Source organism: Molossus molossus, unplaced genomic scaffold, assembly GCF_014108415.1.
Source record: "Molossus molossus isolate mMolMol1 unplaced genomic scaffold, mMolMol1.p scaffold_m16_p_10, whole genome shotgun sequence".
Lineage (NCBI taxonomy): Eukaryota > Metazoa > Chordata > Mammalia > Chiroptera > Molossidae > Molossus > Molossus molossus.
Genome location: NW_023425345.1, coordinates 12,843,027 through 12,859,206, shown reverse-complemented (window position 1 = coordinate 12,859,206; position 16,180 = coordinate 12,843,027). Strand labels below are relative to the sequence as shown.

Here is a 16,180-nt window from a genome sequence, read left to right as displayed (position 1 = left end):
TGGTCTGCTTCCATCAGCTCTTCCTTTTGCCAAATATGCAACCTTGGGCAAGTTACTACTCCTCCTCTCTAGGGCTCAGTTTTCCTGTCTATAAAATGGGAAAAATAATATTAACTACCTTGTCCAGTTGGTACAAGTTATAAATGGAAAGCAGTTGCCTTAGAACAATGCCTAGCACGTCAGATGCACTATAAATATGCTATTAACATGATCTGTTATTGTTGCTACCATTACTATTATTCTCAGTTCCGCAACATAAATGTCAAGAAGTTTATAGCAAATATAGAAAGTTCCACAACAATAGACAATGAAGAAAGGGCAGTTATATAATCTTAGAAAATGCATTGTGTTCTTTAATGACATTATGTGTCTATTCATGTATATAAATATGCTTAGATATCCACTTCCAGACCAAGATTGGAATGTAAAGAGAATAACGGGAATGAGTCAGAGCTGGCTGTGGAGTCAAATCCACTGACGTTAAGTCCCCGCTGTGCTACTTACTGGTCATATGACCTTAGAGAAAGTCTCTCACTGAGCCTCAATTTCCCATCTATAAGATGAAGACAATACTGGTGCCCACTTCAGAGCCATTGGTGAAGCTAGATCATAATGTAGGCCCTTAGCACAGAGCTCACACCTAGCAAATAATCAATCAATGAAGCCATTTTTATTATTGTTACTACTGACTTCACTCTCTTGTTACCAAATGCACACCCCTTCCCTTCTCTTGCCTTGTTCTGGTTTTCACAACTTTCAAAATGGGCAGGAGCCAGAGCGGCAGGTCCTAGTCCAGTTTTCTTTCTGCCAAATAAGGTTTCCGAGAAAGGAAATACAGGATTGATTGCAATGCCTGCTAACGCTGACATGTTTATGAGGCCAGCGGGCAGGCTGCCGAGGCTGGGGCGGCGGAGCTGGGCTTCCGGCTTGAAAGCCTCTCGTCCCGGGTCTGGGCTGCCCACCATCCCAGGAGGGGAGCCTCCTTCTAGGGGCTTGTTCCTTGCAAATTAAGCCCTAGCTTGCTTAAAAGTCGTTTTTGTTTTTAATCCAGCCCCTTCGCTGTGTTTCTCTTCTCTTTCCCGCATGTCGACTCCAAGCACCCAAACTAATTTCTCTCCCATCGGTGACTTTTGGAGCAAAAGTATCGGTTCCTTCTTTTCTGATCAGTTTTGAGCCCCCAAATCCTTGCTGCCTGCCTGTGAGAATCATTCGCTCCCGCGTGCATAGGAGCCCGAGTCTGAAGAGCTGGCTCGCATTGCAATTTATAAATACCTAGAACCAAAAGTCAAGTAAGCAGCCAAAGTTTAAAATGGCAACAGGCACGTGGAAATGCCAGTGACTATACCGATCTGATGTGTTTACACGTGGTCACTAATAGAAATGGGCTTGGAAGGCCTGAGTTCAAGTCCATGCTTGGGAATGAGCAGCGAGTTAGGCAATCTGCTTTACCTCTCTGGGCCTCAGTTTTCTCATCTGGAAAATGGGGATGTTAAAAGCACCTACCTCCTGAGGCCGGTGACTATTTATGAGATGGTACCGGTTAAATGCTGGCCCAATGCCTAGAACAAGGTCAGTGTGCAAATATTGGCTGTGCTGGAGAGTGAAGAAGAAATACGTAAGTTAGCATCAGGGGTCATGGGCAGGAGAAATCACTTCTATTTATTCCAAAATGTCTTGACGAAATGGTGAGACTACATTCTCCAACCACGAAGTAGATGAAAATTGAGTTCCTGGGCTGCTTTCACACCATCTGGCCCTCTGGGCCCCGCCACACCCCACACGCATGCATGTAAAGCAGCCCTGAGTCCGAGATCTCCTCAGCCTCGATGGGACGGTCAGGCTCAGCAAGAGCTGTCCCAGGCACTCTGAGAAAGTCCGGAGACCCTGAGAAACAGCATCCAGACAGCTTCCTCTGCTCAGCCCCGGCTCGGGAGGGGTGAGGGAGGTAGTCCCTGCTTCCCAGGACCCTGTGCCCCAAGGCTAAGCTTGCCCCCCGATGTCCCTCTCCCTCCTCTTTCAGAATGCCCGTGCATTTACGGAACATGCGACAACCGGGTGGACAGTGACGGGGCCTGCCTGGCCGGCACGTGCAGAGAGGGCTCCGCGGGGAGATTCTGCCACAAGCAGACCTCGGCCTGTGGGCCCTACGTGCAGTTCTGTCACATCCACGCCACCTGTGAATACAGCAATGGGACGGCAAGGTAGGTCTGGTGCAGGGGGACACCACCCCTAATGGCCCGTGGCCCTGTGTGACCTGTAGCAGACCCAACCCATATACTGGGGCCTGATCTCTCCAACTACCAGTGCGGCTTTTGTGGAGAAAACCTCAGACTAAGCTGGGTTCGAGTTGCTGCGCACTCTCCTCTGAAACTTACCAGCTGTGTGGCCTTGGGCAAGTTACTGAACCTCTCTGAGCCTCGTTTTCCTCAGTACAATAAGAGAGATGCACCCACCCAGCAGGGCCGTTGTGGAGATTGTTCGTGACCTGGCACAGGGCCACCACATCAGAGGTGTTCAGTCATGGAAACTATAATGATTATCATCACTCACGTGGAGGAAATGAAGGTCTGTCCACTGACTTTCCAACCCTTTAAAAACACCTTTACTTCCTAGGGCCATTAATAATAACTCGCCTGTTAAAGGCATCTGACGGGACACTGGGTCTTTGGTCATTGGATCATTAGTTGTTTCCTTAATGTTAACATATTCCATGGGCTTGGAGAGAAAATCCCTCCAGGCAGATTCAGTTCAGTGTCAGCAACCACCCCCAAAATATGCTGGGAAATGCAGAGAATGCCTGGGTTCTCGGCCTTATTTTACAGCGCTTTTGTTCATCTGTAATTGCATAGGTATGTGCTTACCTGTTTGCAGTCTGTCTCCGCTCTGGACCGTAGGCGGCTTGGGGCCAGGCTCTTCTCTTCCACAGCTTATGACAGAAACAAAACACACCTTCCTGGGAGTTAGGGTCTCCATTGGTGCATAAGGCAAAACTCACAAGTGATCAGAACACCCTTAAAACCCCTTAAATCACCCGCAAAGGATGACGGACGTAGGTCTGTCTGTACTAAATCACCTTAGGTCAGCATGAAAGCAGGTCAAACGATGTTTTCATTTGGGCACCAGATAAAGTATCTAGTTCCTCTAGGGGCCTTGATACGTGAAAAGTATCATCTTTATTTTCTGTGAAGCACACAGTTTGCAGTGGGAACACGGGGGTAGGATGGAGCCCCGTGGTGGCCCAGCACCTATCACAGGGCCCTCGATCAGTATTGGCTGAACCAACGGCCCTGTGTTAACAGTGGAAGTATCATGGTGGCACATTGAGGGGAGTGTGAGAGGGCGAGGGGTCAGGAAACTATCTCAGCTCATGGAATGAGGCACCTGAGAATGTTGTGTTTGGGGGGAAACTGGTGGAGGGGAAAAGGAAGAGAGGGGAGGTCTCACTGGTTTAGGAGCTGTCACACTGAAGAGGGCAGAGCTGTCCTCTGCTAATCCAGAGGCAGCGCCTAGAATTTCAAAGAGGCAGGTTCCAGCCCAGCAGGAGCAGCAGGGCTGCCCACACAGCCTCTGGAGGGAGCGCTATGATTGCACCCCTTTTCCAGATGAGGAAACAGTCTCCCGGAGGTGAAGGGACTGGCCCAGGGCCCCACGACTGCTGAGGGGTGGGGCCTGGATTCCCACCAGGTCTGGAGCAGGAGGAGACCACCCTGGAGCACAGGGCGGAGCACAGGGCGGAGCACAGGGCTGGCTGGCCGTCTTCGGGGCGGTGGGTGCTGATATTTCGGGAGCTGATTTATGAACTCCTCTTCTTGGCAGCTGTGTTTGCAAAGCAGGATATGAAGGGGACGGGAGCCTGTGTTCAGAGATGGACCCTTGCATGGGATTCACCCCAGGCTGCAGCCGCAATGTGAGTGGTGGTTTTTATTTCCAAACTGCCTGGTTTGTTTGGTTTTTTTTATCCTCACCTGAGGACATTTTTGCATGTGTCTTCAGATCCAGCGGGAGGGAGAGAGGGAGAAAGAGAGAAAGAGAAACATCGATCGACTGGCTGCCACCCACACAGCCTCAACCAGGGCCAGGGACAAACTGCAACCAAGGTACACGCCCTTAGCGGGAACTGAACCCAGGTATCTCCGGACCTCAGGCCAACGCTCCAACCATTGAGCCAAACCGGCCAGGGCCAAACTGCCTGGTTTTTAGGAAATCCTGAGCGAAGACCTTTCAAAAGGCAGGGTCTGATGGCTTTCATCACATGACACACACTTGTCTGAACCTTGTGTTTTGAAGATGGTGTGGGTACCTTCCACGAGACTCCGCCTCCTCAACCCATGGGGAGGGGAGGGGCACACTGGGCCCTTAAACGCACAGCCTGAGAGTCAGATGTTGAGATCATAAGTGTAAAATCCTAGATCCAGAGGCCACAGCGTCCAAGCAACTCTCCTGTATGCCGTCTCTGGCTCTCCCACCAACCAGTGAAGCCGGTTTTCTTATCCCCATCTTCCCGATTAGGAAACGGAGGCCTGGGGGTGTTGCTGTACGTTCTGTTGTTGTCAGGGTGTAGCCAAACCCACCACTGCTTTCACTAACAGCTTTTGAAAATCACCACCGCCGCCTGGCCCGAGTCGCCTTCATCCCCTCCCCACAGTTTAATAGCCGGGCTCCCTGCTCCTCTCTTGAGTACCCACAGTACGGTCCTAGCTCACCCACAACCAGAGGGGCTTGCAGTCGATCGGATCACGTCTCTCCCACGCTGAAAGCCCCTCAGGAACTCCCCTGGTTCTGAGGATGGAAGCAGAGCAAATGCCTCGCCCCAGCCCACGAGGCTCCCCTCGGGCGAGTCCCACCACTCACACAGCCTCATCTCAACACCTCTCCCTCACGCCGTGTCCTCCAGCCGCCAGGGGTGGGCCTCCTCTGGACCAGCATCACGTACACCTGGTCTGTGCCTCCTCCTCGTAGCTGTGCGAACTTGGGCCACTCACTTCACTCCTCTGAGCCTCCAATTCCACATCTGCAGTAACAGTACCTGCCTCGGGATAGTGGCTCCTGTCTACAAAACATTAGGACGAGTTCCCTGGCCCGAGACAATGACAGTGATGTTCGCGGTGGCCGTTAGCTGGCCAACTCCAAGCGAGTTTGCTCTTTAAACCTTCTCATCTTTTCCACTGAGCTCCATGCAAATATGTTTCTGGAACGTACCCATGACAATCCGTTTCTGCTTTTGGAATCATAGAGCTGGACCGAGGTTTCTGAAGTTCTGCTTCTTTTTCCCCCCCACAGGCAGAATGCATCAAGACCGGCGTGGGGACCGCCATCTGCCTGTGCCAGCAGGGGTGGACGGGGGACGGAAGAGACTGCTCCGAGATCAACAACTGCCTGCTGCCCGGCGCCGGTGGCTGCCACGACAATGCCACCTGCCTGTACGTGGGCCCCGGGCAGGTAGGTGTGACGCGGTGGAGCGCAGAGGACAGCGGGTTCCTGCGACGGCTTTTCTTCCTCTAGACATGGACGTGCCTCTGAAACCACAGTCTCTCTCTGGTTCCACGAGCTTGGTTTCGGGTGGATTTTTTTTTTTTTTTAGATTTCACATATAAGTGAGATCAGACAGTATTTTATCTAGCTTATTCTACTTAGCATAATCACTCAAGGTCCATCCATGATGGCAAGACTTTATTCCTTTTTATGGCTGAATAATATGTCATTGTGCATGCACATGTGTGTGTATGTGTGTGTGTGTGTGTGTGTACATACATATATTACATTTGCTTTATCTGCTCATCTGTCAGTGGACACTTAGGTTGTCCGGTATCTTGGCTACTGTAAATAATGCTGCAGTGAGCATGAGAGGCACCTACCTTTTCAAGTCAGTGTTTTGTTTTCTTCAACTAATACCCAGAAGTGGATTGCTGGATCATATGGTAGTCCTACTTTTAATTTTTTAGTAACCACAGTGGCTGCACCAATTTACCTTCCCATCAACAGAGTATAAGGGTTCCCCCTTCTCCACAGCTCACCAACACTTGTTATTTCTTGTCTTTTTGATGATAGCCATTCTAACAGGTGCGAGGTGAAAGCTCATTGCGGTTTTGATGTGCATTTTCCTGCTGATTAGAGATGTTGAGCATCTTTTCATGTGTCTGTTTGGCCATCTCTAGGTCTTCTTTGAAAAAAGTGTCTATTCAGATCTTCTACCCATGTTTTACTCAGACTGTTTGGATTTTTGCTATTGAGCTGTGTGAGTTCTTTATATCTTTTCTATTAACCCCTTATCCGATACGATTTGCAAATATTTTCTCCTATTCGGTAGGTTGCCTTTGCATTTTGGTGATGCTTCCCTTTGCTGAGTAGGAGCTTTTCCGTTTGATGTTGTCTCACTTGTTCATTTTTGCTCTGGGAGCCGCGTAGGCACTCGTATCCATCCAGCTTAGAAAAGAGGCACAGAGAGCCAAGTCCTCTGCTCACATCGCACAGGAAATGAGTCCTGGTGCGAGTCACACCCAGTCTGACTCCGAGCTGCCCTGTGTCGCCACCCCCACCACACCTTGCATTGCTGCGGCGCCCAAGTTTGTCAGTCACTTCCACTTAGCCTCATTTAAGGGACACTGAGGCAGACGAACCTGCTGCTTAGGAATTAGTCCAACCAGGAGAGGTGGTGGCAGCTGTGTAGGACCGTGGCCACGGGCAAGTCCTGATCCTGAAAGAGCCCACTGTGGTCTCGTGTCTCCCCAGCACCTGGCAAACAACTGCCTTTGTTTTTGTCCAGGCGGCATTTGAGAAAGAAACCCCGTCCCTCAGGACCTGTACTGGTTTCCTACGGATGCACGACAAAGTGCCACTCACTGGGCAGCACAGAACAACAGAACTGTTGTGTCGTGGGTCTGGAGGCTAGAGGCCCAAAATCACGGTGTCGGCAAGTCAGGTTCCTCCCGACGGCTGTGAAGGAGAACCTGCCGGGGCCTCTCCCCGCTCTGGGCGGTTTGCCGGTGATCTCTGGCGGCCCTTGGCTCGTGCACCACCGTGATCTCTGCCTTCACCCGGCGTTCTCCCTCCGTGTGTGTCTGGGTCCAAATCTCCCCTTCTCTATAAGGACACGAGTCACGTGGGCTTAGGAACCAACCCTACTCCAGCACGACCTCATCTTAACCGAACTAATTACATAATAGCAATCCTCTCTCCAAATAAGGTCACACTCTGAGGAACCGGGTTTCCACGCAGAGGTGGTGCCTTCCTCAGATCCGTCTGCTCAGAGGGGATGTCCATCTGAAAGCACACAAAACGCCTTCCAGTCCAGCAATGGCCCTGTGCGTGGGTCTCCCCCGAGTGGACACCTCGTGGCTTACTTAATCTTTCCCTCTTCGCTGGAGGGGCCAATTTTCCCGATGATCTTTAGAGAATCTCTGAGACTCTCCACATGGTCCTTCTGGGGTGATAAATTCAAAATGAAAGTACAAAGAGCCTATCAGACTGAGAAAATGAGTGTGGGATGTGGATGCCCAACAGCTCTGGAGCTGAAGTATAAGAAAACGACAGACAGCACTGTTCTCCGGGAGGGTCGCACGCTGTGGTTCCACAGCTCATGCAGAGCCAGGCGGGGGCGTGGCGTGCAAGGCCGCTGCTTCCTCACCCGCTCAGAGCCTGTCCTTGAATTACAGAGTGAGTGTGTGTGCGGGAGAGGATTTCGAGGCAATGGGATCGAATGTGAACCAATAACGTCCTGCTTGGGACAGACTGGGCAATGTCATCCCCTGGTGAGTTTCTTGATTTCCTTTATCCTCACTAAAAAAAATTTATTTGAGAAAGAAAGAAAGTTAGGTTATTTCTTATCTGAGCCTAGAAATGAACAAAATCTCTCTTACTCCGGAGGGGTGTCCCTAAGCAGAATGGGCGTAGTTATTTGAACTTTCACTCCATTCCGAAGCTCGGAAGAACCAACATGTGAGAGCCAGAGAAAATACAGGACTCCCAGTTAAATCCGAATTTCAGATGCACACGGAAGCTTTTTCCAGCACAAGTATGCCCCCAAGCATAGCGTGGGACATACATCTACTGAAACCCGTGCGTTTCCCTGAAATTACTGAGCTGTGTGTCCTGGGTTCTTGCTGCCTAAGTCCGGCAGCGGGGGGGGAGAAGGAGCTTAGCCGTGATGGAGTAAGAGCCGCACCGGACACACAGACCAGAGCCTCTCGCTGCCACACGGAGGGCGTGCAGCCTGCTTCCCCCATCCCTCCACCCCACCTGTGGCTTCTGCCTTAGGTGGAGCCTGAGGTCCCACGGAGTGACTCATATCTCGCTCTTTAGTTAGGAACTCAAGCCATTTTCTTCGTCTGCGTTTCATCAGGCAACCTGTCAGTTTACGTCCGGCGCCTGGCGCTGCGTGTGTCAAGAAGGCTCTGAAGGCGACGGCCTCCTGTGCTACGGGAACGCGGCCGTGGTAAGTCCTCCAGGCGGGCCCAGTGCACAGGGGTGAAGACAGCACTCTTCCTAAACCGCTCGGGCCAGGGTGCCTTCATCGCTGTGCGCACAGAGAGCTCCGGGGGACGTTACAGGAAGCGAGCTCTTCTCCCAGATGCTTGGTGGCCCATGGGTCACACGATTCCTACAGGCTGAAGGGAGCTAACTGGTACTTGGCGCCTGTTGTGTACCAAGCAGTCCTGGCTGCCTTTTCTGGTCATGCTACCTCTTTCCATTCCCAAGTAGACAACTCACGGACCTCTGCCGAGCTCTCTGTGTGCTCCTGTCTGGGTTGTGCGCCCCCTATTGGTACCCAGAGCTCCCTACACTGACCACATCTGAGGTCTGTGTGTGTGCCTGTGAACACCTGTACATCAGGCATCTTACTACGTCCTTAACATGCAAGCACCCATTTAAACCTCACAGCAACCTCTGAAGTTGGGGCAGCTATTATGCCTATTTTATGGATGAGGAAACTGAGAGGCTAAAAAACGTGCCAAAGGCCCCTCGGCTGCAGAGCGAGGGATCCAGCCCGTGGCGGCGAAGCGCTGAGCCCAAGCACCTCACCGCCGGGGGGGGAGGATTCCATCAGGAGCGCCTGTCACACGGAATGTCATTGCGCACACATCTGTCTGCCCACTCCACCCGGAGCAGGTCTTTGCCTTGTTTGCTACTTCACTCCCACTGTTCATAAAGATTTGTTGAAAGGGGAAATAGAGTAAATGGATGCATTTTCTCATCACTTACTTTTGGTTCAAGTCACTGCAGTTTGCTTCCTGTCCCTCTGCTCAGCTGAAACCATTGGTCTAACAAACCCCTGGACCAGCACCCTGCCCAAACCCAGAGTCCCCCTTGGGCTCAGGTCCCTGTTCCCTGGAGCTAGTGCAGACCCTTGGCCTGTCTGCCTAGTTGGGGTCCGTTCCACCCTTCACTTCACACTGTTCCTTCCACTCACCTGTCAGGCCCAGGAGCCATCTCCTGACACCTGGACCATGGAGCGTAGACCCAACATTTTCTCTGCATTGTCTCTGGGCCACGTTTCCTAAGACCTTAGAACCCTGCCCCCTGCTTTCACAGTGTCTGTCTCCTCCCACCACACACAAGATGAGGTCCGAGTCCTCAGCCTGCGACTCCGGGCCTCTTCACCCAGGCTCAACTCGCTTTCCCTGCAGGTGGCTGAGCGCAGCTGGGCCTTCGCTGCGGCTACCCAGCCCCCTGCGGCCCTGCTCCCCTCTCCCACGGCCGGCCTCTGGTCCTTCCGCCATCAGCTCAGGTCCAGCCCCTTTAAGGAAAGACGTGAGCCTCTCAGCTCTCCTACTTATCTGTTTGCCAACTTACTCTTTAATGAGTATTTACTAACTTCACAACCTCAGCTACTTTCCAGAAGACAGTGAGACAGCTCTAAGATTTATTGTCTTTATGACATTTGCATATTATCATTGTTATTGCTGTTTTCGTCGTTCAGTAGTTTAAACATGCTTTCCCATACACTAGTGCATGTACTGTTTATACTCCAAGTCATTGTTCAGCTGGGTTTTCAGAGCAGTGCAGCAACTTGCCCCAGATCACACAGCCAGCACATGCAGGCTCAGGGAAAGAACCCGGTCTTTTTAGCTCCCAGCCTAGAGCTTTCTTTCCTCTCTCATGTTCAAATGTCACCACCGCACGGGCACTGTCGGCATCTTTCCAAGTCATCCCTTCCCCAGAGCAACGGGAAGCCATATAGCAACAGAAGCCATCTTTCCCTTTCGTATCTCACATCTTCCCCACCTCCCATCCTGGGACCAGCCATGGTGGTTCAATATAAGTGTTCGTTAATAAATTCCATAAGAAAGCCCAGCTGGTGTGGCTCAGTGGATTGAGCATCGTTCCATGGACAGAGAGGTCCCAGTTCGATTCCCCGTCAGAGCAGATGCCCGGGTTGCGCGCTCGATCCCCAGTAGGGGGCGTGCAGGAGGCAGCCGATCTGTGTTTCTATCTCTCCCTTCCTCTGTCTCTAAAAACATATTTAAAAAATAAATTCCATGGTCTAAATGGGAAAAAAAGCACACCCTGCATGCCAGCCTCTATTCTAAGCACTTTAAAAACATTAACTCCTCCAGTTTGCACATTGGCCCTAGGAGCTGGAGCTTCCATTATCCCCATTGTACAGATGGGAAAGTTGAGGCCCAGAGAGATGAAGTCGCTTGCCTAAGGAATGTTGGCTCCACGTTCCGAGCTGCTACTCCACATTGGCTCTCAAAGGGGGATCTTTACTGAGCTCTATGACCCTCCTTAGGGCTGAGTGGCCACGTCCCTACACCCAAACTTCTCATTCGGAAGACCTTCAGGCTGTTGTTCCATTTGAAGTTTCTGGGATGACGTCTCTGCCTCAAATAGAGAGGGCAACAGAACCACTGAACCGAAAGCAGTGAGCAGCTCTGGCAACATGGGAACTCGGCTAGCTGGGGGGTTCCTGTGGGGTCAAGGAGGCTGGCAGGGAAGTGAGCCCAGCCCGGGACAGCTGGGCGAGGCTGCCCAGAAATGCCCTGTGATTATGCTTCTCATTGTTCCTTCTCTCGTTTCTCTCTCATCTCTCCCTCCCTCCCCTGTGCGATATGAATAAGGAATTGTCATTTCTCTCCGCGGCAGCTATATTTAACCAGTGGATAAATGTGAGTACCTTTGTTGGAATGTATATAATTTTAGAAATTTGGAATGCATGTAATGGAAAACTGGAAGTGCAGCCGGTGGGGGAGGGGAGGAGAGGCATTGTCTAGAACAGAGGTTCTCACCCCTGGCTGCCCTTTAGGGTCGCACAGATGCATTTTGTCAATAGCCGTGCTCAGGTACCCACCCAGACACTGACTTGATCGGGCAGAGCTTTGCCTTGGGCAGAGGTTTGCCCTGGGGGTCAGTGTAGTCTGAAAGCTTCTCAGGTGATTCTAGCGTGAAACCAGGGCTAAAAACTCTGGTCTGGGATAAGCTAGGGGAGGGTCAAATTTTCAACCAATTCAAATATATATGTATAGCTTCATTCATCACAGAGGTCTTTTTTTAAAAAGTCAATGTAATTTATCCCTGTAACTCACCAAGTTCAAGTTGGGATTTAAATTTGTTTTTTTATTGATTTTAGAGAGACAGAGGAAGGGAGCGAGCCAGACAGACAGGGCCAGAGACACATCTATTTGTTGTACCACTTATTTACACATCCACCGGTTGCTCCTTGTATGTGCCCTGGCCGGGGATCAAACCCACAACCTTGGCGTATCAGAATGACACTCTAACCCACTCAGCTACCCGGCCAGGGCCACCGTTGGTATTTATAGTCGCAACCTGGAAAACTTTGTGTGTGCTTGGCTCTCAGCCCACCATGCCTAGAGGAGCTTTTCCCTCTCCCCCGGAAAGTTCCATAACAAAGAATCCAGTCCCTACCCTACCGAGTTGTCTGAAATACATCGTCTCTGCCTGAGGGGCCCAAAGCCAGGGCCGGCCAGCCATCACACGAGTGGCTTATCCCCTTTGAGCAGACACGTGCAAAGACAGTAGTACCACATTCATCACTGCAGAACAACTTCCTACTGCTTCTTCGTGGGGCCCCCTGGCCCCATCACATGAAGAAGCAGGGACTGAGAGTCCGGTTGTGAGTGTTGATTTCCATACAGACCAACCCCACATGCATAAGCTTGCCCAGGGTGCACCGGACCCTGCTCGTCCCAGCTCACGAGAGCACACCTGTCGCAACTCCACTGTCCTGTCGGTAGCTTACATTCAGCCACGGTGGGAAAATGTACCCCACAGAAATCAGCAACACTACAAACTAGGGCTTTCTGTTTGTTTGTTTATCCTGGAAAGCCGCGTGTTAAACATAAGCACACCATTGCTTTTATCCACAACTAGCTCTAGGTAAGAATGAAAAGTAGGTAAAGTTTGATTTCAGGCCTCCAGTCTCTCTCCCAGGCTGAAGTTGTTCCTGTAATTTCCCCCCATCCTATTCCAAATGTTCCAAGGATTCTCTGCACATACACGTGCACACACCTGCATAATCTTGTCAAGACTATTCTCTGACTCTTCGTTTAGACTAAAGGGTAAATGATTGCTAATGACTCAACGTGTGACTTGATCAGGAAAATTTGCCTTTTGACAAGGCTCATACAGTTAAATAAAAGGAAGGATTTGGAAACGCGGGCCCTAGAACCTTCCCATTGTCCCCGAAATTACATGGACATGGTCGTCTCTGCCAAGCACTTAGTCAGCCCTGGTCTGTCCCTCAATAAGAGGCCACTTTGTTTTCCTTCTCTGATTCAGAACGCTTCTCTACATCCCATGCTGTCAGCGGCCTCAAACCTCACCGTCCTGGTGCCTTCCCAGCAAGCTATCGAGGACATGGACCAGGATGAGAAAGCCTTTTGGTTGTCCAAGAGCAATATTCCAGCCCTGATAAAGTAGGTATTATGCATTTAGTCTTCGCGGTATCTTACTGGCATCAGTGTGAATGTGTTCAATGGAGGGAAGCCACATGGTCCTTCCGAGTCAAGGCACCGAGCATGTTGGAGGAGTCCCCTCAGCCCCCTCCTCCCCCAGGATGGCAATCGTTAACATCACTGACAGCCCACTCTGGGCTAACTGCCTTCCACAGAACTCCGTTCATCCTCCCAACACCCCTAGGAGATCTGCATTAGCGTTACTCCCATTTTACCGATGTGGAAACCGCGGCACGGGGTGACTAAGTAACTAACCCAAGGGTGCTGTGGCTTATAATTGCAGGGGGCAATTTTGAACCTGGCAGTCTGGCTCCAGAAACCATTTCTTTGTAATTACCCAGTGCCACCGCCACGTGCATTGATACTTCACTGTAGCCCTATGGACTGTCATTTCAGGTACCACACGCTCCCAGGCACGTACGGGATGGCTGATCTGCAGACGCTGTCGTATTCCGACATGCTGGCAACATCTTTGCAGGGCAACTTCCTCCACCTGGCGAAGGCTGGCGGGGTAAGTGAGCACTGTCATCTGTCTGGGTTGTGGGAACGAGTCAATTAGGTTCATATTGTACGTTAACATTTTTTGTGTTGTGAAAATTTCCAAACATGAGCATTGCCCAACCTCAACAGTCATAAGCATATACTGACACACACACACACGCGCGCGCACACACACACACACACACGGTTACTCTATAGCAGTGATCCTATAAAAGTGGCCCTCTGCCCACTGGGCAGCCAGGGCACTTCCTGACAGGCCGCAGACTCATCCAGAAAATCAGATCTTTCCCTTCTTCCTGGGGAAGGCTGTGCAGTCTCACCACTTAGATTTGTATGTGTAGTTAAACAAAAGCTTGCTACTGTGACCTACCGATGGAGACATTGCCAGGCACTGTATTTTATATTGAGTCAGGGTCAGTCGGTCCCCAGTTACTGAGCACCTGCCACGCTCCGGGAACTGGGCAGAGAGCTGGAGCGAGGGCAGAGCCCGATGAAGAGCCAAGCCCTGTGGCTGCTCCCCTCCTGGCACTGACCACAGTGTCCAGGACTCGGCTCGAGTCTTCCCCGAGGACGTCTGGCTGCCCTGCTGCACGGGGCAGCGTCTTACACTCTCCCTGGGGATCTCGCAAGGTGAGAAGGAAGGCTCTACTGGAGGGTGAGAGCTGCTACGACATGGACCACAGGCCATGTCAACGGGCTCAGAGTGACTGCTCTAAGCATCTCTGCCTCCCCACGCGCCATGGCCAGTAGTACCTAACGGTACGCGCTTCATCAGATAAATCCTTTTAGAAAGCAGAAAGGAGTTACCTGTGGGCCCAGGGATTCTTCACACGTCATTTCTCTAGTGCGTTACATACACAGATCAAACACTGGGGTTCTTTTCTATCAGTGTTCTCGATCACTGGTTCTCTTAGCAAACATTAAGTGAACACCCAGCCTGATCATGCTTATCCCACGCTCTGTAGATGCAAAGGTAAATCAATCAAGACCTCTGATCGGGAGGCGCTAACCGTCAAAGACACATGTTTAATGAGTGTATTCCTATGTCTGATGTAAACGTCTCCCTTTAACCAAAAGAGATGTGCAAGGTGGCCCCGGAATGATTCCTCCAGGGCCTCTGCTGATGTGACTTAGGAGCTGCTCAGGGAGATACAAGTGTCTTCTGCACCAAATGCCCAGGAGGAATTGCAAATAAAGGGTAATGGTGGGGAGGTGAGAGGAACCCAGAGAAACCAGAGAGGGTGGAGCCCAGCTGTCGTGGCTGGTTGGTGGCTAGGTGCGTGGGTAGGTTGGGTCTTCCTTAGCTCCATTCCCCTCGTAATTATTATTCTTGATAAATAGTTGGACATTGACCAGGAAAGTTAGTTACTGTCTGTATGAGTTTGCTAGGGCTGCTATAACAAAGTACCACAGACTGGGTGGCTCAAACAATTTCTGGAGGCTGGAAGTTCAAGATCAAGGGGAGGGGGGAGAATTGACTCCTTCTGAGGGCTGTGGCAGGAGCTGTTCCAGGCTGGCCTGTAGATCCCTGCACTCATGTTCATGTGGCATTCTCCCATAGAGCTATGTCCAAATCTGCTCTTCTTATAACGCTACCAGCCATATTAGATTGGGGCCGTTCTAACTACCTCATTTTAACTTGATCACCTCTGTAAAGATCTTACCTCCAAATAAGGTCATGTTCTGACACACTGGGGGTTAGGACTCTGACGTATGAATTTTGGGGAGACAGTTTAACCCACAGCACAGTCTACGGTGTTTGTCAAACAGCAGGGTCACATTAGTGACCTCAGCCAGCACTTTTAAATGAAATAGAGTGAAGTGGAATAAAGGCAATAATCAGCTGCCTGTAGTACTATGTACTATTAATACATAGTAGAAAATAGTATTTCATTTTGAAGGTGTGTGCATCTATGTGGGTGTATGAAGTCTAATGGGTCACAATTTAAAGACATTTCTAACTGTGGTCCAAAAGGATGAAGGTCGCTGCTTCTCAGGAGTGCAACACCCAGAAATAACGTCGATCCTGGGTGTACCCTGTGGAGACTCACCTCACTGTGCTTTACATTCCCAGAACATCACAATTGAAGGAGCGTCCATCGTTGACGGTGACAACGTAGCCACAAACGGAGTGATACACATCATCGACAAGGTACAAATCCCATCCTCCCGCACAGGTAGCTTCTCTTCTCCTTTTATTTGCCCACCTGGACAGTATCTTTTGGGGGGAGTGGTAACTACTTAGCCTTAATATGAAAGTAACCTGCATTGTGCTTCATTACTGTTCTTTTAAAACCATCCAGAGGTTCTCGCGTTCAATGAGACTCAGTTACTCTCTACTCAGCCCATATTCTGCAGTGGGCCCTATATGAAGTGTGAACACGTAGAGCACATTTCTTATTATGGGACCAAGAACCATGGTATTGGGAAGTCCCTACATCCAGATGGGATATAATCAAGAACTGGAGGAGAGGCAAGAGTTGAAGGATCACTTTTCCAGGCCCCACTCTGCATATTGCACCCTCAGATGATGGGGGGAAACGAAAGGGAAAAAATGGAAAAGGGTGGAAAGGGTATATTGAAATTTTCATTTTCTTCTAAGATGCAACTCAACGATATTCAAAGGTATGAAATAGAAAATCAAGTATAGTACAAAATGGAGTCTGAAGCTGTCCTACAATTATTGGTCACTGAATTAGGATCCTTATTTAAAATTAAAGCTAGAATTCAAGGTGTGTTGGGAACTTCTGAAAGGCGGAAGATTA

At 50.5% G+C, this 16,180-nt stretch overlaps 1 protein-coding gene across 1 annotated transcript in view; it reads left to right on the top strand.

The window, feature by feature from the left end:
• STAB2 (stabilin 2) overlaps positions 1 to 16,180 on the top strand; it is a 127,004-nt gene that overhangs the window by 48,795 nt on the left and 62,029 nt on the right. The window contains exons 23-31 of the mRNA XM_036252182.1: positions 2,021 to 2,201; positions 3,817 to 3,907; positions 5,281 to 5,439; positions 7,653 to 7,748; positions 8,339 to 8,431; positions 11,058 to 11,105; positions 12,739 to 12,875; positions 13,311 to 13,425; positions 15,490 to 15,567. Coding sequence (XP_036108075.1) covers positions 2,021 to 2,201; positions 3,817 to 3,907; positions 5,281 to 5,439; positions 7,653 to 7,748; positions 8,339 to 8,431; positions 11,058 to 11,105; positions 12,739 to 12,875; positions 13,311 to 13,425; positions 15,490 to 15,567 — 998 coding nt within the window. The remainder of the gene's footprint in view (positions 1 to 2,020; positions 2,202 to 3,816; positions 3,908 to 5,280; positions 5,440 to 7,652; positions 7,749 to 8,338; positions 8,432 to 11,057; positions 11,106 to 12,738; positions 12,876 to 13,310; positions 13,426 to 15,489; positions 15,568 to 16,180) is intronic.